The 23,936-nt window shown below is 48.5% G+C and overlaps 7 protein-coding genes across 7 annotated transcripts; 3 read left to right on the top strand and 4 right to left on the bottom strand.

Moving 5' to 3' along the window:
* Positions 1-1,321: 1,321 nt before the first annotated feature.
* On the bottom strand, positions 1,322-3,712 carry TGAM01_v209394 (hypothetical protein; the record flags this gene model as incomplete). The annotated part of the gene is made up of 9 exons (XM_018805786.1): positions 1,322-1,768; positions 1,827-2,046; positions 2,112-2,218; positions 2,275-2,377; positions 2,452-2,695; positions 2,753-2,819; positions 2,870-2,914; positions 2,977-3,553; positions 3,612-3,712. 9 exons carry the CDS (start codon positions 3,710-3,712, stop codon positions 1,322-1,324), a joined length of 1,911 nt encoding a protein of 636 aa, XP_018660976.1.
* Positions 3,713-4,075: 363 nt separating this feature from the next.
* Positions 4,076-5,714, top strand: TGAM01_v209393 (hypothetical protein; the record flags this gene model as incomplete). The annotated part of the gene is made up of 3 exons (XM_018805787.1): positions 4,076-4,115; positions 4,197-5,123; positions 5,170-5,714. The coding sequence occupies 3 exons, from the start codon at positions 4,076-4,078 to the stop codon at positions 5,712-5,714; spliced, it is 1,512 nt and encodes a 503-aa protein (XP_018660977.1).
* A 1,605-nt stretch (positions 5,715-7,319) lies between these two features.
* Positions 7,320-9,645, bottom strand: TGAM01_v209392 (hypothetical protein; the record flags this gene model as incomplete). The annotated part of the gene is made up of 9 exons (XM_018805788.1): positions 7,320-7,682; positions 7,741-7,879; positions 8,027-8,151; positions 8,210-8,312; positions 8,391-8,646; positions 8,701-8,767; positions 8,818-8,862; positions 8,916-9,495; positions 9,545-9,645. The coding sequence occupies 9 exons, from the start codon at positions 9,643-9,645 to the stop codon at positions 7,320-7,322; spliced, it is 1,779 nt and encodes a 592-aa protein (XP_018660978.1).
* Positions 9,646-10,249: 604 nt separating this feature from the next.
* On the top strand, positions 10,250-11,580 carry TGAM01_v209391 (hypothetical protein; the record flags this gene model as incomplete). Its single annotated transcript, XM_018805789.1, has 2 exons — positions 10,250-10,825; positions 11,254-11,580. 2 exons carry the CDS (start codon positions 10,250-10,252, stop codon positions 11,578-11,580), a joined length of 903 nt encoding a protein of 300 aa, XP_018660979.1.
* Positions 11,581-11,800: 220 nt separating this feature from the next.
* TGAM01_v209390 (hypothetical protein) lies at positions 11,801-12,793 on the bottom strand (the record flags this gene model as incomplete). The annotated part of the gene is made up of 1 exon (XM_018805790.1): positions 11,801-12,793. The coding sequence occupies one exon, from the start codon at positions 12,791-12,793 to the stop codon at positions 11,801-11,803; it is 993 nt and encodes a 330-aa protein (XP_018660980.1).
* A 1,559-nt stretch (positions 12,794-14,352) lies between these two features.
* On the top strand, positions 14,353-15,193 carry TGAM01_v209389 (hypothetical protein; the record flags this gene model as incomplete). Its single annotated transcript, XM_018805791.1, has 2 exons — positions 14,353-14,647; positions 14,715-15,193. The coding sequence occupies 2 exons, from the start codon at positions 14,353-14,355 to the stop codon at positions 15,191-15,193; spliced, it is 774 nt and encodes a 257-aa protein (XP_018660981.1).
* Positions 15,194-16,450: 1,257 nt separating this feature from the next.
* On the bottom strand, positions 16,451-19,381 carry TGAM01_v209388 (hypothetical protein; the record flags this gene model as incomplete). Its single annotated transcript, XM_018805792.2, has 1 exon — positions 16,451-19,381. The coding sequence occupies one exon, from the start codon at positions 19,379-19,381 to the stop codon at positions 16,451-16,453; it is 2,931 nt and encodes a 976-aa protein (XP_018660982.2).
* Between the last annotated feature and the right edge of the window lie 4,555 nt (positions 19,382-23,936).

Below are 23,936 nucleotides of genomic sequence, written 5' to 3'. Positions count from 1 at the left end.
ACTTCTGCTACTTCTGCTACTTCTGCTACTTCTGCTACTTCTGCTACTTCTGCTACTTCTGCTACTTCTGCTACTTCTGCTACTTCTGCTACTTCTGCTACTTCTGCTACTTCTGCTACTTCTGCTATCTCTGCTACTACAAGCAGGATTATGCACAATTTATGGTTGAGCTATATCCCAATCTTCGTCAACGACGCCCAAAAGCGAGAAAAGGTTCATGCTTTCAGAGTTTCCGTCCGTCAACTTGGGCGAAATTGGGAAGGTCTTAGAGCTGGTCATGCGTCGTCGAATATTCGGAGCCATTGTTAACCGGCACTGTTTTGGTGAATTCCAGCGGAGAAGTGACGCGGATTCGGTGGTCCTTGCTACCGGCAAACTTTTCGGTGAAGATTTGGCGATCTCTAAAAGAATCGGCGGAGATGTGATGGATTTTTGGAAACGATTCAATGGTTCTTGACAGGAATTCTAGAAACTTATCGGTGATAATCTGGTAATTCGAGCTCTGATGAATGAATTTGCGAGTGTTCTGCACCAACACTGTGAGAAATAAATAGTTGTAAAATGCTCACGGTCTCAGAAGTATTGAGTTTGTGAAAAGAGGGGGGGGAAAGAGGCAAGGAGGATAGGAGGCGTGCTGTAAGTAAGCAGGGCACGTGAGGAATCGTTGTCACTCCTGCCTGCGAAGCTTGTGGTTAGGATGCTTGTTTCTTCTAGACTTGGTAGGTACAGGTAGTATATAGAAGATAGTAATTACAGCCTAGTACTTAATTTATAGCCTCGCACACTATATCCCTTGTATTTTCCTTCAGGCAGGCAGGGCCGTTGGTTGTCTTCAATGGTGTCATACAGGACAAGTAAAGGTGAGCGGCAATAGAGATTCCCCTAGTACCTTGACAGGTAGGTAAAAGCCATTTGTATGAGGAAAGATCGGGCATTCCGCAACCCAATTCTATCACCAATTCTATCACTCAGCACTCTAGTTGCAAATAGCCTACATGTTGAAGGCAACTACTGCTTTATGCTGACAAGGCAGCCAGTCCTCGCATAAAATGTTCATTACCATATAACACTTAAAGGTAGGGGCAGCAGGAGAAGATTGAGATGGTTGTCACTTCGTGCCATTAGTCATGACAGGAATACTTAGATACTGAAATAAGCCTCATCATTTGAGATAGTGGTATCCTTCATACTTCTCTCTAGGATTATAGCTTGTTTGTAGAGAGCAATAACTATTCGGGAATACGCTTCCATTCCGCTATACTTCGCAGCAAATATAATTCGGTTCCCAATGCCATCATAAACAAAATCTCATTCGCAGAAACTAATCATCACTGAATTCGTCGTCCCAGCCTCCCGGTCCCTTTACAGAAGGCACATAGGTGCCACTATTATCATCACCAAGCTGGGCAGCATGCCGATGCGCTGCAGTACCACTTTCGCTATAATCAGCCGCGACATTCTTGGAGGCGACAATCTTGTCGTCGTGTGAAATCTCAAAGTCCAAAGAGACGCCGTTGGAAGTCATCTTGATCACATAAGCGAGTCGCCTGATAACGCGGCCCTTGTTATTTGTCCATGTAGGCAGATCGTCGAATTTGGGGATCCTCGACCAGCGCAACTGGCAGAGCTCTTTGACTGTCTCGTCGCATCGTCCTGATGGTTGCAAGCTGTTGGAGTAAATGAGATTTGTAACGATTTCGCTGGCCGGTGATTCAAAGTCCTGGTGGAACTCTAGTTCGATGGCTTTACCCACGGTTATAGTCTCGCCCTGGATGGCCGTTAGTAGTGTCCCTTCATTTCAGCTACATATGATGCTAATCACTTACAATACGCAGAAACCAGGAGGCTTGGTCGGCGGCCATGTACACTCGCGCAACCGGACACCATTCTCGATCCTGAATGCTGTGTTCCTTTTCATTCCATGGGACGACGTTGCACATGGTACCGTAGCTGGCTCTTGCGATTCTTGAACAAATCGCAGATTCTGTAGCACCAGCAGATTGTTCGAGTCCTCTGATGGCCGCACCGCGACAAACTGCTGTCCAGCTATATCATTGGAATAGAATAAAAGTCAGCCTCATCTAGAATTTACAGTGTCAATCTGTACTCACGGTCGTGCTCCAGAGCTCTGTAAAATCTCTACTTTGCCTCTGAGGCCTTCGGCCAAGCAGTTATATAGATAATGGCATCGTCCAAAACCACCAACCAAGATTACAAACTAGTAATCCATGTCAGTATTTTATTTCATCAAACAGCTCAAATCCATTTCCATACCTTGGGTTGCTTCTTGTACCGCCTCTTGACTTCGCTGACTTGAGCTGCTACAAGCTCCACAACTTGGCTGGTTATCGGTTGAAAGACGTTGACAATTTCATAACTATTAGATGTATTAGTAAATGGCCACTATAGGAGGTATAGGAGGTATCTATCGGTCTTTGTAAAGGGGCTTACTTGTGTATGTTGATATCTGAAGAAACGTATTGTTCGTGGTCTCTCTTCCGTGAACTGATGGGGGCTTGTATAGACCACATGCGGCCATCGTTGCTAAATTGTGGTTTTATGCCATTCTCCCATTCATTGTTCATAAGACGAGCTATTCCGTCTTCTCCAAGTTTGTCCCAAGTAGTTGGGGGAATCTTTTGTCTAAGGAGATCTCGGAAACGTTCGTCCACAAACGTAGCGCCACAGAGCTTTCCTATAAAATTGCATGAGCTGCATGAGCCTGAACAAGAAAAGAAGATGTAATGCTTACCATCTCCTCTAACGCTTTCTTTGACTCTCATTGGAGTTTTGCTAATGATAGTATAGGTAATCACATCCTGTGAAGCAAATGAGCTGTGTTAACGTTCAATTGGACTGAATTACTTACTACAGTACCTCCACCAGCGTCACAGACGACAAAATGATCACCAGGCTATGAGACCATCTAGTTAGTGCGGTAATGGTAGTCTCAGTAGCAGTGAGAATATGCCTTACCACCATATCTGCCCTATCAGACAGATCTTGCAAAGCTGCCAGGGCCGCCGCTTCAGGCTCTGAGATAAACTCCAGCGCAGTATCGAAGACGCCACGAAGGTTCAAAATTCCTGCTCTTTCAATGGCCTCTTTCATGCGGAATTGGGCATATGCAGGCCAGATTGCCGGCAGCGTGACAACCACTTTGAACGCGGAGACGTCGACGATGGATGCTCCCTCAGCTCGCTCAATGCAACTAATGGTGTACTGCCATAACTCTCGAAGGTAGTTGCTGATAACATCCACAACATGTGTGTCGGATTTTTCCAGCGAAGTCATTGCAGCTTTGAGATGTTCTGAACTTCTTTGATACTGCGGAATGTCATCCCTATCGAGGAGGCAGAGCTTGAACCATTGGATGGAAGCTGATCCCAATGGAGCGACGTAGCCCCAAAGAGGAGCACCATCTTTCTCTTCGCGCGAGATGATGGTTGGCACTTTTTCCTTGTCGCTGTTGAAGTTGAAGCGAGACTTCCAGCTCGTGATTATATTGATTTGATCTGGCCGACTGGATCGAGCCCAAGCGACACCGGAGAAGCTACATGTGATACAGCATCAGTATCAGAAACCGCCTCATCGCGATGGAACAGACGCACGTGGTTCCAAAATCTATGCCAATGACAATTGTAGGGTCTCCTCCAGAGGCATTCTGTGTCCCTCTGTTAGCACCTCTTTGTTTCCGATTAGTTCTAGCCATGATGGGGGCTTCTCAATTTGCGTTGTTGCGAACAAGTATTAAGTGATGTCAAGGTAATAGCCGGCAGGGCAAAAGAAGGTGTGTTGAGTTGAAAGAAGAAGAAAAATAGAAGCATTGGTAAAGCAAAAGTCACATAAATTCGAACGCGTGTTTCACTGCCTTGTCAGTTGGCAGCCATCTGGCAGAAAGCTCTGCACGTTACAACCCCCACTGTGAATTACCCTCTTTGCGTTTCTGCCTCTTCTCTCTCTTTCTTCTCACTTTTTAATTTTGCCCATGGAATTTTTTTCTGGAGCGTGATAGAGCATCGACATCCAGACACGCTGAGGCCAGCTCTTCTCTCATCCGAGATATTACGATACAATGCCGCCACGAGGTATCGACACTCCTGGCAAAGGACGCGGTAATGAACACCTGTTTGACAACTCGTTTTCATTCATCTAGTCGTATCAGTCCAAATAAATAGAGGCTAACCTTCGAGCAGGATTTTCCGAATCCTCGCAAGTCGATGTCGAGAATCTAGCTACTGAGACGCCAACCGCGCCATCTCTGCCACGAGCTCAAGATCAAGAAGAGTACCAAGATAGTGACGGTGAAGATCAATCTGTTACTGACGGAGCGGATGGAACTTATCAAGAAAGCATCACTTCCAACAAGCCACGTATTATACTTCAACCTTCTCGATGCTTGAGATCAAAGGCGGCCAAACAAGCGCCAACGCAACAAGGACTGCCGACACCGAGTCAGATTGAGACCCCAAATTCGAGGAAAAGAAGTGGTGAGAAACACGATGATGCAACCGCACGGCCTGAAAAGCGCGGCAAGAAACCTGCGGTCGATCCTAAAATTAAAAAGTATGAGAAGGCTTTTGATGAATGGCTGGATGACTACAAGTCGAAAACTCAGAGTCTTGAAACTCTCAAAACCAAGAACCAAGAACTGCACCGTGAAAATGATTCTCTGAAGAAAGATCTCAAGCAATTACACCAAGATCAGAAACGAAAAGAAGTGTCGCAGCAATCACATATCGCCCAGTTACAAAGCGAGTGCAGTAAGCTGAGAAGAAAGCTAGAGGCTGCTATCGATGCTGCTAAACAGGACTCTGGCAAATATACCAAAGTGTCGGACTCTGATATTGCTGCGGGATGGGGGAGATTATGCTTCAACATTCGCGACATAGTCTCTCAGTGCTTAACCAACCGTCCCGCCAATGAGTGTGACGAGATTGAGACTTTGATGAAACGAATGAAAAAGTTCCTGCCTCTGTCCCGGTGCAATGTTGCCAGTCTACGAGTTGCTGTACTTCGACGATCGATATGGTATACAATCAAATCCGCTGTATTTTCGGGGATGCGGCCTATCTGGTACGGAGAAGCTGGCCAGACGTTGACACAAATCTTGCTTATAGAGGGTAATTATTCCTTCCCTTCCCATCTTACACAAATTGACGCGACCAGCTAACACGTCTCCTCCCATAGGCCAAAGATGTTTCAATAAACCTCACTGCCTCAAAATGCTCAGCCAGATGAAATTTAGAGCGATTGCTGGTCTCAATGATGGCCCTCAGCTCTATGAAAGAGCCAAAGGAGCCACGCTTATACTGGTTGAAGCTGCCAAGATCATGCTTTCCCCATTCATCCAAGATTCGATGATGGATCAATTTGAAGCCAAGATGAACAAGTTGATTATGGACGCAGTTGATCTTCAAACCATGATGATGAGTTCAAAAGCCATTTACTTCCTGCGGTGGCTTGGAGATGATGATGGCGCGCAATTCACCCCTTATAACCGAGAAATGATGGAATCCATGCAAAGCGATGTGGACACCTACACATCTCGATATTTTGTGGAGTTTGTCGAAGCGCCGGCCTTGATAAAATATGGCAATGCAGATGGCGAGGATTTTGAGTTTCATATGATCCTTTGGAAGTCTTCGGTCATACTTAGAGAACTGGAGGTCATACCTAATTCGGACGATGGGTCTATGCATATGGCGGTATAACCTGATGAGGGCTGTTGGCGAATGCTGCAACTGGATAGAGAACAAATGGGGTTCATATGTATCTGTGACATGATATTTGATCTGGAAAACGGCTCGCTATATAACAGATTGACAGTACTTGGGCGTGGAGCCAAACAAGGAGAAGTGATTACTGAAACGCATAAGAATAAAGAACATACGTGATATATATCATCGAGAAGAGCGTGATTTGAAGTTCAAGAAATTGTCAAACAAGAGACAACAAATAGCGGTGTCACATAACCATGATGGGCCCTAGCCTCGCCATTATAATAAATTTATTATCCTGCAAGATCATTTCCTGCAAAGCGGTGTATACGCAGCAGCAGCCGTTCTAGGGAGTCTATACGACGTCGCTGTAGCTGTAGCTTTCATTTCTTCGCTGAGTAGATCCTGGGAACTAAATAGAGAATGATTGCAAAAGCCTTATTTTAGAAGAAGAAAAAGAAAAAGAAAGAAAAAATAAACTAATCATCAAATCGTAAGCCTCGACTCCATTGACGGGGCGTTACTGCATGTTGTCTGGTGATTATATGTATATACTCCGGCTATACATTTACCTACCAATTGTCTTGTGTCTCTGGTCGTCTGATGCCTTAAATGCGAGCCAGCCATTCGGAACCCAACATTATCGCTTAGTATTGCAGTATCATCTGTTTATTTGCTTTAGCTTATTGGGATCTTGCTTGTGATTGCTTGGACAATTATAAATCTGATTATGGGATTTGTCGTCCTAAGCATTGCAGACATAACCAGCGTAGACTCGGATAAATATCATTTTATCTTGGAGAGCAAAGACATGCGCTATTCTACTTGCGTTCGTAAACACTCGCGTGAGTAACTGTTGCTAAAGCTAGCAGATCTTGGATTGATTTGGCCATGGCTTATGCAAGAGATCGTGGGAGGCTGAACCATGATATGTAGGATAACAGCATACTGTAGCTAGCAAACTTTGCGTAGTTCTCATAAAGATTGATATTCAGCGCCTCAATTTCATGATTCAGATCCCAGCTGTAACTCGTATCGTAAATTAAAGCTATTTACTACTACCTCTACTACCTCTACTACCTCTACTACCTCTAGCTATATATGTATTGACGTATTATATCTTATATAGACGAATTACTTCGTCGCGCCGTGGCTAGGTTTCAGTATGATAAAACTGAGTTGCTAAAACTTGGGTATTCCTCTTCTTCTTCTTGTCAGCGGTATCTCTTCTACAAGTCTGTCGAGTTGCGATTCTAGACGATGGAATCTATTATATAGTTTGCTTGCTCTTTTTGAATCTAAGCAGCATCTTACGGGTAATTGTTGATTATGCACCGGTGATGTAACTCCGTGCGCGGCTTGCGATAAGCCGCGCTTATCTCTTAGGTAAATGCAACCATCATCAATTGTTCGTGTATCAAACTATCAAATAATCCTGATTTGTCTTCCTACCAAAGCCCAGTAGTCTCCTTTTCGCAGTCTGCGTAATCGTAAACACCCAAGCCAAATCAGTCCGCGTATGCTAAATCCGAGTGCTGGTTGAATCATTCGGCCTTCACACCGAAAAATCTCATCTAATCTCATTCCATATCGCGCTTCTCAGTTGCAGTTACTAGCGAGAGCACCGCAGTGGCCATAATCAATGCCGATATTCTTCGACGCCACGACTTGTCCTTTGTAGACAATCTCAAAGTCTAAAGTTACGCCATTTGATGTCATCTTAGTGTCAAAACAGAATCGTCGAATAGTTCGACCTTTAGAATTGACCCAAGTAGTCAGTTTGCTGAACTTAGGCACAGTCGACCAATGGAGGTTATAAAGCTTCTTGACTGTCTCATCGCATCTCTTCGGTGGAGTGGCAGAGGTCGAGTAGATGAGTTCTGTGGACTGCGACGAGATTGAATGTGTAAGGTCTGTATAAAATCCTTTGGAAATGAAATCGCCCACTGGAATGGTTTCCCCCTTGATAATTGTTAGTATATTTCAAGTTTTAACGACTCGCTTGAGGGCTGTAACTCACGATGCGCACAAACCAAGAAGTCTGGTTTACAGCCTTATATGCCTGATCTATATCAGACCACTCTTTATCTCTTATATCGTGGTCCTTCGCGTTCCATGGCACACGATCGCATTTCACACCGTAGCTCATCCTGCTAATCCTTGACATGACCGTAGAGTCCCTTGTACGATCGGACAGCTCAAGCCCTCGTATTACTGCTCCTCGGCAGACAGCTGTCCAGCTTCATCGTGAAAAGGAAACTAAATGTCAGCTTCTTATTATTACCAATACGTCAATAGCCACTTACGGTTCTGCGCCCTGGCTCTGTAGAACCTCAATTTTCCCCACAGGCCCGTTCCTGCGGTTCAAAGCGTCCTGCATTTCCGTGAAAAGGAAAGGTTGCCGACCAAACCCACCAACAAGTACGACAAACTAGAAAAGATATATATGAGTACTTTGGTAGTATTACCAGATAATAGCAAAACCGTACCTTTGGTTCTTTATTGTACTTGTCTTTGATGGCCTTCACTTGGTTATCCACAAGATGCTTGATTTCAGCCACTATTGGCTTGAATATCTTTTGCACATCTTTGCTATTTGTTTAAGCGGGTTAAAATGATCCAGCAGATTAAAAGCGCTTGGTATAAGAATACCAGCTTGAGAATACTCACACGTCAAACTTGATGTCTGAAAAACGAAATTCATCATGAGTTCGCTTAGGTCCCTTTACCGGGATCTGAATCATCCAGTGTTGGTCAGTGTTACGAAATTGAGGCTTGATTCCGTTCTCCCAATCGTTGTTCATAATTCGTCCCAGTGCTCCAGTCTCTTCAAGGCTTTTCCAGGTATCAGGAGATATCTGATCAAGCTTCTCTCGAAGAATTTCTAGAAAACGTTCGTCCAGAAAGGTGGCTCCGCAAAGTTTTCCTATACATCACATTAGTTGCTAATCAAAGTAATATCAAGAACGCGACACTATACCGTCTCCCTTAACGCTTTCCTTGACTTTCATCGGGCTCAGCTCGACAACAGTGTAGGTGATGATGTCCTAGCTGTGTGAGATGCGTCAAAATTCAAGACATGATTCCAAGGACTTACTACAGTGCCTCCACCAGCGTCGCAAACAACAAAATGGTCGCCAATCTAGGCCCATACGTTAGCTGATAAATTACAACTAGGATATAAAATGCTTTTACCTCCATATTTGCCTGATTGTACGTGGAAATACCTCTCAGAGTAGCCAATGCCGCAGCTTCAGGCTCTGGAAGAAATTCCAAGATTGTTTGACCCGCGTTTCGAGTGCTCAGAATCCCAGCTTTTTCTATGGCTTCATGCATGCGTATCTGAGCATATATGGGCCATATTGCAGGAATTGTAGCAACGACCTTAAATCTGCAGAGGTCTACCAACTGTCCACCTATAGCTCGCCTAATGTTGATGATGCTGTGTTTCCACAGCTGTCGCAGGTAGTCGCTGATGACATCTACGACGCTCTTTTTCTGCTGTTTTAAAGCAGCTTGAGCAGCTTGAAGCTGTGTTGAGTGACTGACATCGTTGGGAATGTCATCTTCTTCCAAGAGGCAGAGTTTGGACCACTCGATCGAAGATTTTTTGTCAGAAACAGAGTAGCCCCAGAGCATTTTGCCGTTCTCTTCGTATGAGATGATGCTTGGGGTTTTCTCTTTATCGGAACAATGGTACTTGGCTGAATCCCAGCTAGTTATCATGCTGACATTGGCTGGTCGAGTTGAGATGGCCCATGCGATACCTGAATAGCTACTAAAGTCGGTACTTGTGATCAAGTAATAGAGGAGGGTGGACTTACGTTGTGCCAAAATCGATTCCAAAAGCAATGAAGGGATCCTCGTCCTTTGATTGCGAAGAATCTCCGTTGGTGTTTGCCTCATCATGGGTGGATGAAGCCATAGCTGCTGGTCATATGCTGAGTTGAAGTGAGGCAAATGTGCTTCCTGTAGGAGATGAAGAGTGTGCGAAAAGTGGATAGAAGAAAGAGGAGAGTTGAATCACCTTCTACCATCAGTTCTTCAAATAGAAAATAGGGCGGTGGCTCTCAGTCACTTGACCGCATGCGCTCAGCCGCAGGCACCTGGCAGCGCGGATTCACTCTTCTTTCAGTCCAAGAGATAAATTACTACCTACATGTACCTAGTAGCTTTGCCAGCCGTAACTTCTTCATAGCACTCGAGTTTTATGCATCCACCCGCAGGCACCTGATAACACGCATTCACCAATTTTCTTGAATCTTTTGATTCAACCCAGAAGCCATTCAACTCGCCCTATCAATCTTCATTTAGTCCGCACAGCACTTGCTTTTGACCTCACTCTCCCTATTGATCCCGCTGCCTTGAAGTAGCTCCACCAGCTTTCAGAACTGCTGAAGTGCATTCAGGAATAATGCCAGGAGATAGTGCTACGATTTTTCTGAAAGATGGTGAGAACATATCCCGGGGCATCTGTTCGATGCACTTCTATCTTGACTCTCTCGATACAGTCAATAGCAAGCTAACAAATGCATCATGCAGAAGCAGAAGGCGGCGATGACGACAATACTTTGGCGAACAACTCACGAGCAATGACTAGAAGCACGCGTTCGCTTAGAAGCTCGCATGCATCTGTTCATGGCCAAGGATCAGCCGTCTCAGAGCAAGTGCCAGTCCGCCAGCATGAGACTGCAGGAAGCAGGAAGCGAAATCGTTTCGAAAGCGAAGACGAGCTAACAGGGCCTGCGAAACATCCCAGGACACGAACGTACTCTGCTACCGAGGTGGAGAACTGGGAAACTGTCTTCATAGGGATAGCATCTCGTCTGGACCCTGAGGCCGTACGTACCTTACTCGATGATAGTAAATCTCAGATCAAACGGCAGCGCAGCAGAATTGCCCAGTTGAGGGCGCTAATTCAACAGGAGCGAGATGTTCATCAAGGGTTTGAGGAAAATCAGAAAGAAAGATATGCAGCACTTGAAAAAGACTTCAGGGCCCACAAGAACAAAATGGCTTCTATTCTTACAGCCAATGTTGAGGCTTTCGGTCCCAAGATATCAGATGACACCATTGTTGGAGAGTGGAAACAACTCTGTTATAAAGTCCAAAATCTTGTTTGCGGTTATCTTACGGATACCTCGCCCCTTGCAACATCAACTGATTGCATGTTTCCTATGCGGCCCATCCTTTTTCGGCGCCAGCTATGGGTGATAATATGCTATCATTGTTTTTCGGGCCGTATGGAGCACTGGTATGGAGGGATTGGCCAATCGTTGGCACGTAGCATCGACCAGATAGGTAACCAGCCTCTTGATGTCTTTCTCATGATGGCGAATCACTAACCATTCCCATTTGCCAATCAGATCCTTGCGCTCCTCCGAGCTCCCAATACCTGAAAATGATCAGTAACACGAAGTCAGCCTTTGACCCGAACATGAAAGAAGACGAAAGATTAAATGAAGATTTTGAGCAAAATCAGGCTATAACAGATGCAATGATTTGTTTTAAGGATGTCATACCCCATGAACAGAAAGAGGTATTTGAGAGAGATTTTGGGGAGATTATTAAGCAAGCAGCAAATCTTCATCTCGCCATGATGAGGTCAAAGGCTATCTTCGTCGTGCAGTGGGCCGGAAACGATAGTGGAGAAGACGATTGCAGATACGATCCGGAGACGATGATACCTTTGCAAGATGAGGTCAATGCTACTTCATCAAGCCACGCCGTTGATATAAATGAGTCTCCGGGCGTCTGGAAGATTGGAAATGCAGACGGAGAGAACTTCGATTCTGTCATGGTTCTATGCAAGTCCGTGGTGGTCGTCAAAGAACAGAAAACAACAGTAGTCTTAGAATGACGATACCGCAGAAACGGCGTGCCGGGCTGGATAATCTGAGGCTAGGATAAAACTGGACAAAGACCATTTGGGGAAACTATACTACGAAGTAGCTTAGCTATGGCTTGAGAGCAAAAGGCCGCAGAAGACAGACAGATTTTAACATACAGATCCATCTCTATGGGTATGAATTGAGAAGAGAGGCTAAACCAAGATGCTACGTGTTTGACAGACTGCTCTTTTAATCGTGATCTTCCTCCGTTAACCCCGGGCACCCGTCCAACTCAGCATCCGGATACGCCATTTTACACCAAAAGCAATACCAATGTGTCTCTCGCAAATACATAACCAGACGGCTCAGCCTGGTGCCAGGGTCGAGAGCATTGAATTCGTCCAATTCTTCATCCACCTCGTCCAGGTCATCCGCAGTCTCGTATACCGTTTGCTTCTTTCCCAGGGCCTTTTTGTCATCGTCGTCCTCATCGCCGCTCTCGTATGTCGGCAGTCGTGAGAGAGACTGCTCCAAGTCATGTCTCATCCGTCGATCGCGCTCTTTCTCTTCACGGTGCCGAATCAAGCCGCGATAAACAACAGGAAAAGACTTGAGCGGGCGAGATGAAATCGGACGCGGTTTTGAGTCAGACGCTTCTACTTCTGCTTCTGCTTCTTCGGAAGACGAAGTGGCATCGGCTGTGTCTTTTCCAGCCTTTTCATCGTCCAGTCGCTCCGCCGTGCGTTGGGCAGCATGGAGTTGCACTTCTAGTCTAGCGTCCTCTCTCTCCGCTCTCATCCTCTCACGATACTCATTGGGGTCGACTTTGACAGATTTGGCGTCCCTTTCTTCAAAAGCTTCCCGGAGTTTTCTCTTCTTCTCGTTGTCCAAGCCAATGCCGCCACGGTCTTCTTTCATGCTGATTTGGATAGGCTCTGATTTGCTGGAATTTTCGCCGTCTTCAGTCTTTTTCCCCAGACTGCCGCCCTTGAAACCCATTTTCGCCATCATGGCAAGACCTTTACTCTTCTTTGAGCGTGGGTCATCCAGCAAAGAGGTTGAGAGAGCCTTTTCTCTCGCAGCAGCTTCTTCTTGAGCGAGCTCTGCCTTGGACTTTATGACGCCGCGAGCGCGGGATTCTTTCTTGAGACGCTCAGCACGCTGAACTGAAGACTCTGTAGTGGGAGCGGGATCGTCGAACGTCATGTTCATGTAATCGTCTTCATCGTCTTCACCAGACATTTTGGCTATATGCTCTGAATTTGGACTTTATGGCACAGAGTTCGTTCCCTTGGTCGAATTACTGCCTAGAAATCGAGTATTTAAAAAGTTTAGAGAGCAATTGAGGAAGCAATTTATAAAGTAAGGGATTTGATATTGAGCTTTTGAACGCGCTCTTCTTACGCGGACCAAGCAGACATGGCATACAAGAAAGCACTACGGAGGTTGAAATCTGAGGTGTGGCGTAGCCTGTGGCGCAGGATAACAGAGGCAAGCTTGTGCTCACAGGCATACAAGTAGCGAAACAAATGCTGTTTTTCACCAATTTGGCTTTCTGCTAGCCTTTCTCAAAAGAAGCAAAAGGAATAGGTTTTAATTAAGTACCATTAGTATATACTACTGCTGTTACTGCTGTTACTCCCTTGTATAATTGACAATTAAATCATAAAGTACATGTATTAATGGATTTGATTGTTTAATAGAGACTAGCTGCCTTGTTGAATACAGCTGAGATGCCGGATGCTTTTCTCTTTTTCAAATGTATCAAAAGGTAAAGTACAGCTACTACTTGGACATTATCTGCAGTAACGCGTATTGAGATCTGCAACTTGATTCCCTCGCTTCCACTAGTAATATTCCCACTCCTTGCATCTTCCCGCTGACTGTCCTCGTATTACATTTAATTGAACTTGGTCTACAGTACTTATTCCCATGGATTGCTGCGCCACCTTCTTTTCTCGCCCTACTTGGCTGTTTCAGGCCTTTTTCTCAGCGAGTTACTGGCCCCTTGTACTGTGAACAAAAGACGCTGAGAGGAAACAGCAGGAGAAGTCACTTCTAAATTACCGGTTCCCTTCCCACCCTCCAGCCACCCGATTTTCCGGCGGTCAAGGCGCTTGTCTTTTTGCGTCTCCAACGGGCGATTTTCATCTTTTCTCCACTCTGCGGCCGTCTTTGAAGCTCTTCAGCTGCACCTCATCGCTGCATCCTGCATCCCGCCCTGCTGCACGGATGTCCGCACGAGAAGCTCCAAGTGGGCAAAAGTGGGAAAAACAAGATAGCGAGAGTGACACAGGAGCCAGATCGTAGACAAGGTAGAGAACCAGGGAAGCGAAAAAGGTACCGTCTGTGCCTTTGCATACACGCAGGGATTGATTAGATTGGTTGGGGGCCCTGCTTTGATTCTCTTACTGTTTACAGTAAAGCTGGTTGCCATACCTAAGCTGAGCCCTTGCCTTGCTCTGCTACAGGCCGGGACTTCTTTCAGCGTATTGCTTTGCGATTTGTTTTGTTACAACCACCTCTTCTCAATCGCGTTGAATCACCCAAGCGAGCGCCCGCTTCGAGCAGAGACAGACGATACTGTCGATCTCTCTTGTCTTAGTCTTCAGCAGTCAGTGACCTCGTTATACTGTAGCGCAGCAGCAGCAAGGCTCAATGCGCTCATCCCTCAGCTGAGCGCCGCCCGCTTCCTGAAACAGCGTCATCTTCGTTAATTTTTACCTGCTTTGCTTTGCTTCTTGACCTTTCTTATTTACTGTCTCATATCAACCAAAAAAAAATCACTCCTGATCACCATCATGGGTTCGTCAAGCGTCTTCGGCGACGCCTTCAGTCAAAGCGGCCGCTCGTCTCGCCACCACACAGCCAGCCGCCGTCACAGCCACAAGAAGCGTCGCTCTCGCTCCGAGTCGCGCTCGCCGCCGCCGCGCTCCCGATCAAGATCCAGGTCCAGATCCAGATCCAGATCTCCCCGGAGCCGTGGTTCGGGCTTCTTTGGCGGCGAGGGCAGCAGCTATCGCAAGAACAATGGCTCGCGCGGCTCGTTCTTCGGCCTGGGCGGCAACAACAGCCGCTCCAGCTTGTTTGGAAACCGTACGTGTGCCCTGTTTTGATGATGTCTATCATATAGTACCTTAGCTAACAATGAAATCGCCTTCAGGCCGCCCTTCGTACTATAAACGCTCTCCCCGCGAGGGCTTCCTGCAGCGCTGCCTCAAGCAGCTCAAGCGCCTCCTCCGCGATCTCCAGCACTACGCCAAGCGCCACCCGTGGAAGGTCTTCTTCCTCGTCATCGTGCCTCTCGTCACCGGCGGTGCCCTGACGGCCCTGCTCGCGCGCTTCGGCCTCCGCATCCCGCCGTCCATCGAGCGCATGCTGGGCGTGGCCAAGCGCGCCGCTACTGGCGATCCCTTTACCGCCGTCAACGACGCCGTCCGCATGGCTGGCGAGTACGGCCACGGCAACGGCGGCAACGGCAGCAACGCCGTTCAGTCCTATGTCCGTGGAAGTCGCGTCGAGCGTGGTCGCAGCGGCGATATGCGATGGGAGCGCAAGGCCTACTACGATGACATTGAGCGAGAAAGTCGCGGCGGCTTAGTAGATGGCATCCGCAATGGCGTGTCCAAGTTCTTTTCATGAGATGAGAACGTATGATTAGACAACTTTCTTGCAAGCCCTGCGAGAATATCGCACATAAGCACTGGATTTTGATGATGCGTCGATGTGCTCACGACGGTGCGGCGTTGGAAAAGGCTTGAGGCTTTTTGTGTTTGTTTCGCATATGACTGGATACGATGGTTTTCTTCTGATACTCCCCTTTTCTTCCATTCTACTTTCTCTCTTTATGATGTGTTACGGCTTTATGACTACTCTTTTTTGTGTGTACGACATGACTATACAAGACGAGATGATGTTTCCGAAATATTTATATCCATATTCTGTTGATAGCTACTAAGATATCTTAGTACCTATTAGCAATTACAAATCATATTACCTAGCATTTATCGTATATGCCAAATCATTAAATAAGAAAGAAGGCCATCAGAAAGCAAAAGTAAATATAAATCTTTTTTTTTATTTCGCTCATTTCGAGCACCTCTTAATTCAACTAAATTAAAAAAACCCTGCAGTGAATTATTCTTTTCTTCTGTCAAAAAAAGAAAAAAATAATACATACTCTGTGAAAAAAAAGCAACCCTTATCCGCGGCCAAAAATCGAGAAACCCCTTTTGTTTTCGTATCAAAAGTTGTAAGGCCCCGTTCCCTTTAAAAAAAAAAAAATATGGCTTTATATATCCATCCAGTTGTACTTCTCTCGACTGACTGAGAAATTTTTCCCCCTTGGATCCAGAGAACGAATCACAAAAGAAAAACAACAAAGAAAAAAAAAACAAGATCCGACATACACAGCGTCGAGGAAATTTCCCCGTTCCCAATCCGCCAGGCGTCCGTCCAAAAGTAAAGTATAAAAAAAAATGACAAGTCCAAATGTGCTCGTCACGCAAAAGCAAGGTTCATGCTTATCATCAAACGCTCAATTCCTGGTTGTACCGGCTGTATAAAACTGACAGCTCTCTTGTAGCTCAATGTGAAGAAATAGCAGTATCATAATCCTCATAAGATTGCTTTCAAGGAAAAATTAACTCTCAATTATCATCAGCTGGCTTCAAAATGTTTTCAACTGTGTTCCATGAACAAAACTGCAAGCACACGACCTCGAAAAGTTTCAGTAGGTCCAGCATCCATGAGGCATAACCGGAAAAAAAGAATTTTTTTTGTGAAAGCATGCGCTACATAGAATACATATAAGTTCGTCAAAGCAGCATCTTAATAATGGTTAGACGCTGCTTTGTATTTCTTCGTCCCCTGTCGCCGCCTCCCTCTGTATTGGAAAACTCAAGCAGCTTGATCTTCTTTGGCTTTCTCCTCTTTGACTTTGTCTTCTTTGCTTGGCTTCCAGAACTGCATCATCCGTCCCAGCCGTTTGGTCTTGCTGTGCTTCGACTTTCTCGATTCCGGCTCATTATCCAAGGTCACTTCCATGGAGAGCTTGCTTCTCTCACCATGAGAGCTGCTAATGAGTCGGCTGAGGCTCGCCAAGCTCGAGCGTCTGCGTCCAAATGGAGCTGACATTGACACTGGACGCTGATCACGGGAAGGTCCAAGTTGGCGAGGCCGCGGTACAGGAATGAAGGTGCTGTCACGGGTCATGGCTGAGTGGCTTGACGCAAGTGATGGGGCGTCGTAGTCCATTGAGATCCTGACTTCTGGTCCCGGCTCTCCCATAAGCAGAGAGTGGAAGCTGTCGTCAGTGATGGATGAGGGTGCGGTGGAAATGCGCTGCGCATCAACCGACATTGGCGATCGAGGAGAAGGGTGAGAGGAAGAGATATAGCTAGCCGAGTAAGGGCTGAGCGGTGTGCCGCTTGCGCTGGGAAGAACGAGAGGATCATCAATCGGCAGGTCAGCGGTGACAGGGACCTGCCTTGGGGACGGAGCTGAGGGTGCTCCCGAGTCGACAGAATCTCTGCGGCCTTGGAACACTGGGGCGCGGAAAAACGTAAAGTCCTCCTCTGTGATGGTTTCATCATGAAGTGAGGCTAGAGAGGCCTCAGCCCGTACTGCATAGAGGCTTGAAGACTCTCCCTCAACTAGCCCAGCGCTTCCGCGTCGCATTTTTCCCAGCACCTTGTCACTGGGCCCGAGGAAGGGCTCTTGCAGGACAGGCGTGATGGCAGGGGGCGTGGCTTCGCCGTCGGATTCTTCGCTGACTTCTTCGCTGGTTTCCAGCTTTGATTTGGTGTTACCCTTTCCATCTTCGTCCTCTTCATCCTCTTCAAACACATCAGCCATGGTTGAGCTGCTGCCGAATCGATGAATAGTGGAGCGGAAATCAAAAGGCGGGAGATCAGGAGCCGATTCGGCACGTCGGTGGTAATGCATGCCAGGACCACTGAAACCCTTCAACCCTTGAGCACTGTGGAGGCGCCTTCTGCTGCCCGGAGTACCTGCAGCGCGCTGAGCAGCCTCCCACTCAGCATTGTAAGACAGAGGGGTGTTGAAAGGACCAAGTGCAGCATCCAGGTCAATCATGGGATAAGACATGTCATCTGAAGATCTCTTCGGTGGCTCTGGCTGCTCAGGTAGGGATGGAGATTCGGTGATGCTTATGGTAGGCGGCTCGAGAGGAGGCTGGCGAATGTCACTTTCGAGCTCATCCTCTTCCTCGTCGTCCAAGTGGGACACGGAGGCGGGCGGAGTTGGTGGGCGGACAACGTGTGATTTACCACGCTTCTTGTGGCTCTTCAACGGCAGAATCGAGCCAGCCCAGCCCTTGGCTTTCTTCTCCTTCTCTTCTTTCTTTTCCCCTTCCTTTTCTTTTTCTTTCTCCTCTTCCTTGTCCTTTTTCTTTTCCTTCTTCTCCCTCTTCTTCCTCTTCTTATCACTCTTTTTGCCTCCCTTCTTAGACTTTGCAGGGAGGGCTTCTGTCGTATCTAGTGATGATGCCGATCCGCGGTCAGAGCATGAAATGCCATCAATGGGTCGAGGGGTGGAACTTGAAGAGCTGGAAGTGCTGGGTCGCCTCTTCATGGGGGAGCCGGAAGCAAATGCATCCAAGCCAAAGAAAGACCAACGTTTGGCAGGTTTGGTCGGAGTAGACACATTCGACTCTACACCATCAGCATCGACAATGTTGACAAGGGCGGGAATCGAGTTTCGGCGGCGGGGAGATGTTGGTGGTTCATCTGGCATCTGGAGCTCTGCTGTACGCTCTAAGATAGCGCCTGCTGTGCTTGGCCTAGACTCATAGGGTTCGCCAGTCGGAGTCCGCAGTAAGGAGTTGGGGCCGTCGCGTCCACTGAGCGATGAAATCGAGATAATTGAAGAGACGCTGCCGGATCCTGAATGGCCTGGTCGTGCTGTCACAGTGCTGGATGTTTCATTCGAGACAAGTGAGAGCGGTCGTGGAATGAATTCCAAGGTGTCTGAAAATCCAACTCTTGCACGCATGTTAGGCTTAGCCATCTTCAAGCGTTCTCCAGGGGTGGCTTTGGATGCTCTAGGGCTGTCTGTGTTTCCATCATCTTGGCCCAATCGCACGGGCTCTGGCAAGGGGAAGTCTGAGCCAATGTTGGGTAAATCGTCTTTCCGGCTAAACATCGTGGGGCTGTTGGGGGCGCTGTTTCCCTGAGAAAAGGAGCCAATGGCTGGTGGCGCGAAAAGGATGGGGAGATCAGTTGCTGGGATAGTAGCAGACATGCCTCGGCGGTGTCCCCTGCGCGGTGGTGGCTGGAGAGTGGGCACCTTCATGTCAAACTCGTTCTTTGGCGGGCTGGTGCTCATGACAGCAATGGTGCTTCCCTCACGAAGACGACCGCCGACAAATTCGCTGCCACCTCTTCGATGTCCATGACCCATTGGCCGGTTAGCAGATGCAGCAGCGGGCTGAGCAGGGGGCTGAGCAGAGCTTGGAGAATGCGGAGGGCTGAGAAAGCTGTGTGGTTTCGGGGGAAGAGAGGCACCGGGGTTGAAGCTGAAAGCTGGCAGCGCGGCGTGTCGAGGGTCAGAGCCATCTACGGCTATGCTAAGGGATCTCGTGTGCATCTCCACCGCAGACAGAGGCCGTCTCCGCTTCGTTGTCGGATCATGGAGGGTGGACGAAGGCGACGCCGCGGGAAACGCGAAATGAGGATTGGGCGGAGGAAGTGTGCCATGGTGAGACGCGGTCGTGTCGTCCAAGGAAGCAAGATAGTCGACAGGCCCATCAATGTGGTGGACTGACGAAGCAACGGCTGCTCGCTCGGGGGTGTAGAGTGCGGTTGCCATCATTGCTTCCGGCGGTAAATTGGCATTAGCATCGACGAACGATTAGATTGCAGGCAGGCTGGACCATAGGGAGGGCGTGATTGTGCTCTGGCGACTGGTGTATCTTTTTTTCCGGTCTTTTGATGGTTTTATCCTGTATTTGTCGTCTTCTTTCTTTCCTAACTTCCTCTGATCCGTCTGAAAAGTACAATGGTGATATAAAACAGGCCGAAGCGAAATAAGATTTGGATTAAATGTTTTGAGTCTATAGAGAAATGAGCAGCCAGTTCATTTCACAGGCGGAGGCGGAGGCTGCGTCCAGAAGTCGGCGATGCGTACCAGCGTATCAACGGCGGCTCGAATGATGGCGGCAAAGATGAGAGATGTGTCGCGGAATAAAAGATGTGAAGAGAATCGAAGAAAAAACGCAATGCTGAAGAAGATCAAGTTCAAAAATCGGGGCAAATGAGTGGACGGCCAAAACCAAGCAACAACTCGAGTCAAAGAGCGTCGCTGGAATTGCACCAATGGTGGTTAAAGTTTTCGATGGCGCGGATAGAGAATTAGAAGGAAAGGAAATCTGGAGCGGAAGAAGAAGAGGAAGATTTGGGAGAATATGGGGGGGCGAGCCAAAAACTGGGCGCTACGGAACAGGGAAGTACAAGTACGAGCCTGCCAGCAGATCCCTGCCGCGGTGCCTGTCTTGCGCAAGGTACCTGCCGGTAGCCATACAGGCGCGAAGTACCTGAGCGCTGCAGGCACGGGGTATGAGCGCTAAAGGGCTCGCGGTCTCCACTGCCAAGTGCGGATTATTGTCTCTTGGACTCCGGCCGCCATCCCCCAGACATCTCAGCAGCCCCTTGCAAAGTGTTCATGTACCGCTTGTACAGGCACGAGGGCAGGTACATGCGCGGCGCGGCGTCCGTACCAGTACCGACGGCAGCAGTACTCGCCCACACACGGCGCTGTTAGTGCTCATTCACTGGCAGAAAGTATCGCACAGATCAACTGCGGCGCGTTTGCCACCCCATTAAATGCCTCCTCCGGCCGAACGAACGCTCACTAGATGGCACCCGATGCTCAGCACACCCACACAGTGCCTCCAGGCTGGCGACGGTGCGGGCCAGCGCCTAGCACGGCACGGCACTAAGCACGCGTACATTAGCACGATTACACTGTACAAGTCAGAATAAGTGCCCTGAGCCCCAGGCTGATCTATTCTAGGCATGCATCCATCTGGCCATCCCCAGCCGCCCTTCTGCCGCTGCCATTGGCGGATGGGGAGCCTGAATCTCGCAATGTCCCTGTCAGCCCTTTGCGTTGGTACCTGTCCCCGTGCTTGGCCGGCGGTCGGCTCGCAGGTACCTGTAAGAAGTACCTGGGCACCTCTCTGTTCAATGTCCTTGGCACTGCCAAGACTCGTACACGTTTGCTGCTTTTGGCCCTAGCCAGGCCACCCGAAAGTCAAAGGCGGCCGCCTTTTGCTGATGTGGTTTTACACTCACGGGACTCAACTAGACTCAGGCCTGCTCTCCTCTTTAGACACAACCACCCAAGCGGGCATAGCCAAAAACAAACTTGCATGCGAGATGCATGCATGGCGTGGCGGCCTTTTTGTAAGACTATACCAAGTTGTTCCCAGTCTTTCCTCCAGTGCCCGAAACAACAAGCCTCTCGGCGTGCTACCTAGGCTGCGGGAGTGCCTGTCAATCTGGACAAGCATCTGGCACATCGCTCTGATCTCGCAATCTGGACGCCAGGGCAACGACGCCGAGATCAGATATCACTACAAAGCGCTGCTGCTGGTTGAGTGGAGGCAGCTTCACGGACCCCGTCTGGCCTTGGTCTGGCTCACTCGAGGTAGTACTGTGGGATTTCTGACAACACAGTGTCGGCCGTCCTGGCGAGACCCCTTGCGTATCGAGATCACAAGGCAGCAATTGCACCGATTCGACGTGGCAACCAGAGTTACAAGCGAGTCCAACCGCAAATCGCCTTCCTATTGCTGCCGGCTTGCATATGTGGTAGACCCTCGCAGGCGTTTACGAGCACGCTATTGATCCATGGGTAAACGGGCATCGCCTAGCACGGCTTGGGCTTCCTGGCGCGGTGATACTAATTGTACTTAAGTAGGTATTGCTGCGTTGGTTCCCATCCGAGCTGACGATGTGTTTGCCCACGACGCCCTCCTTATTGTCTCCTCGTGACCATCCAGCTTGCCAGAAGGAGGCATAGAGATTGCAATTGAGCGCATGTACATGTACCTGCCCAGTGCCCGGCCGCGTTCACAGACCATCCTGTCTCTCAACTAAGATGCACAGGCTTTCCTTTTCTTCCATCTCCCTTGCTTGAGACCCATCAGCTGAGCAGGGCAATCGCCGGCCCTCACACGACGATTGCCTATTCTCAGCCACCCGCCCCATCGGCAATCGACATTTGGATGCAAGACAGAAGGAGAGAAGCCGTCTCGTGAAGGTACCTCAGCCTCTGCCCTATCCGGCCAGGGACGAGTACAGGTACGGTGCGGCATAGACAACTGCGTGTACCTAGATTGATGCAGCACACACACTCACACAGGCTCCACCGACAGGGGCATACAGGCGCCAAAGAGGTCTGCATGCACAACAAATTACCCCGGCCCAACCAGAAACGCAAGCTCTGGCCGCGGCTGGGTGCAAGCTGCAGTCGATAATAAAAAGGGTTTTGGCCTGCACCTATCCGAGGCCGCAATTGACACCTGCTTGGTATTCGGATAATCTTGACCCTCGCTCTTCAGCTTGCATCGGGCAAGCCCAGAGAAGCGGTCCGGCCATGTTCTCTCGCACTAATTGCTTCTTTTTCTTTCTTCTTCAGCTTTCTCTCTGCCTTTTGGTACCGGCAACAACAGCCTGGCGACGGCCCGCCGGCCCTTTCGTGTTTCATGGCCTTGCTGCTGGACCACGCCTCATCGGACCCGTATTAGACTAGTACCAGGAACTTGCCAGTGCTGCTCCATTGAGCGCAAGCACACGTACCCCGTACTCCTAGGTCAATAAACATGTGCAAGATCCTTCCTTTTTTCCTGTTTGTTCAAAACAGAAAGCCACGGGACTTTTCCTGTTTGACGCAGGATATGCAGGCCGACGGACATTTTAGCCCTGCTGGTGCTCAGCTGAACGCCGCATAAGACACTTGCTGCTCTGGCAATTTGCCCGTAAATGGCCCAGAAACACTGCCCTTTTTCCAGTGGGAGGCCGTTTGTCTAGCTCCCAAGGGGCCATGCTGCCCGCTAGAGTCTCCACCTCATGCAGGGACCGTCCGTATCGTCATCCGAACTTCAACTTGGATGTCTCCCAGTACGAGTCCCAGCATCTCTGTTAAAATCGCAAGGGCGGGCCTGTAATTTTTCCCGTGACAGATGCATCTGTGCCGTCCGCCAGACATGGATTCTGAAGGGAAACTATGCGCCCCGTAAGCCCGCCCATGCCGTTGACAGATGGATTTGATGACATTGGTTCATTACTCCATGGCAACAGTACTTCAGCCGGCGCTATAAGCGGTTCACGATATGGCTTGTCAGTGTACCCCATCGTATGTAATCGACGCGACGAGCACTACTGCTTTGATCTATTCTGCGCAGACTAAGGAATACGGAGCGGAGCAGGTTACCGAAAAAAAAACTCCATCCTTTGGTGGCAGTACCTGCATTGATGGACGTCCCCCCATGTATGATCGCAATTAAAATCGGCCTCAGCCTCGCTTAATATCGTGGACGACAAGGGAGTACGTGGCATAAACCCTTTTTCTCGCGCGTGTTGGGAAATGCGAGGGAATCCACCGATCGCCCAGCAAATGTATGAAGATTAATCTGGAGCCTGAAACAAGCAAAATTAAAAATAGACGTGTTCAGGACGTTATTTACACGTCTTCAACCAGCGAAGCTTTGTTCAAACGTTGAGATAGCCCCCTGTGTATGCTCAGCATTATTGCTGTACGGGATAGATGAACAATAGCCAATGCGCTTATTAGTCTTGAGGCCAAACGAGAGCAACGTTGAACACGCGTGTTCCGTATTCCATTATGAAATCATTTTACCGCAAATCGAGACTTTTTAAGCAATGATCAACCAATGCTGCTTGCGTAGGCAAACTCATGTGCAGCGCATGTCACGTCTAGAAAACTCCGTTCACCAATGTAGACTAGTAGTGATTCGTAGAGCAACTCCCTCCTTCACCTTGTAAAGACACGCGATATCAGCTTATTCGGAGGAGCCTTGAACCTGATGAGGGAGACGGCCGCTTTCGTCTTCGTATCCATCGGGACGCTACGGATGCCCCTGCGTCTGCCGGATACCACCAATCTGCAGCGCAACACGGGGCCTCGTCCTGTCAATGTCTGCGTTGTCAAAGCGTGAGTGGCCGGCGACGCCTTGGAAGGGTGGACCGCGGCCTTCAGCTGTGAAAGTTGTATCCGTCTGCGGCGTAGAGGCTCGGTCCGCCGGTCGTCAGACGAACGACGACAATCCTAAGCAACCGTATGTACTGATACCGGCACAACTAGAATAGGTACTAGAGTCTTATGTATCCAACAACCAGGC

Source organism: Trichoderma gamsii (assembly GCF_001481775.2).
Source record: "Trichoderma gamsii strain T6085 chromosome Unknown Scaffold_45.2, whole genome shotgun sequence".
In the NCBI taxonomy this organism is placed as follows: Eukaryota; Fungi; Ascomycota; class Sordariomycetes; order Hypocreales; family Hypocreaceae; genus Trichoderma; species Trichoderma gamsii.
This window is presented reverse-complemented; position numbering and strand designations above follow the sequence as displayed.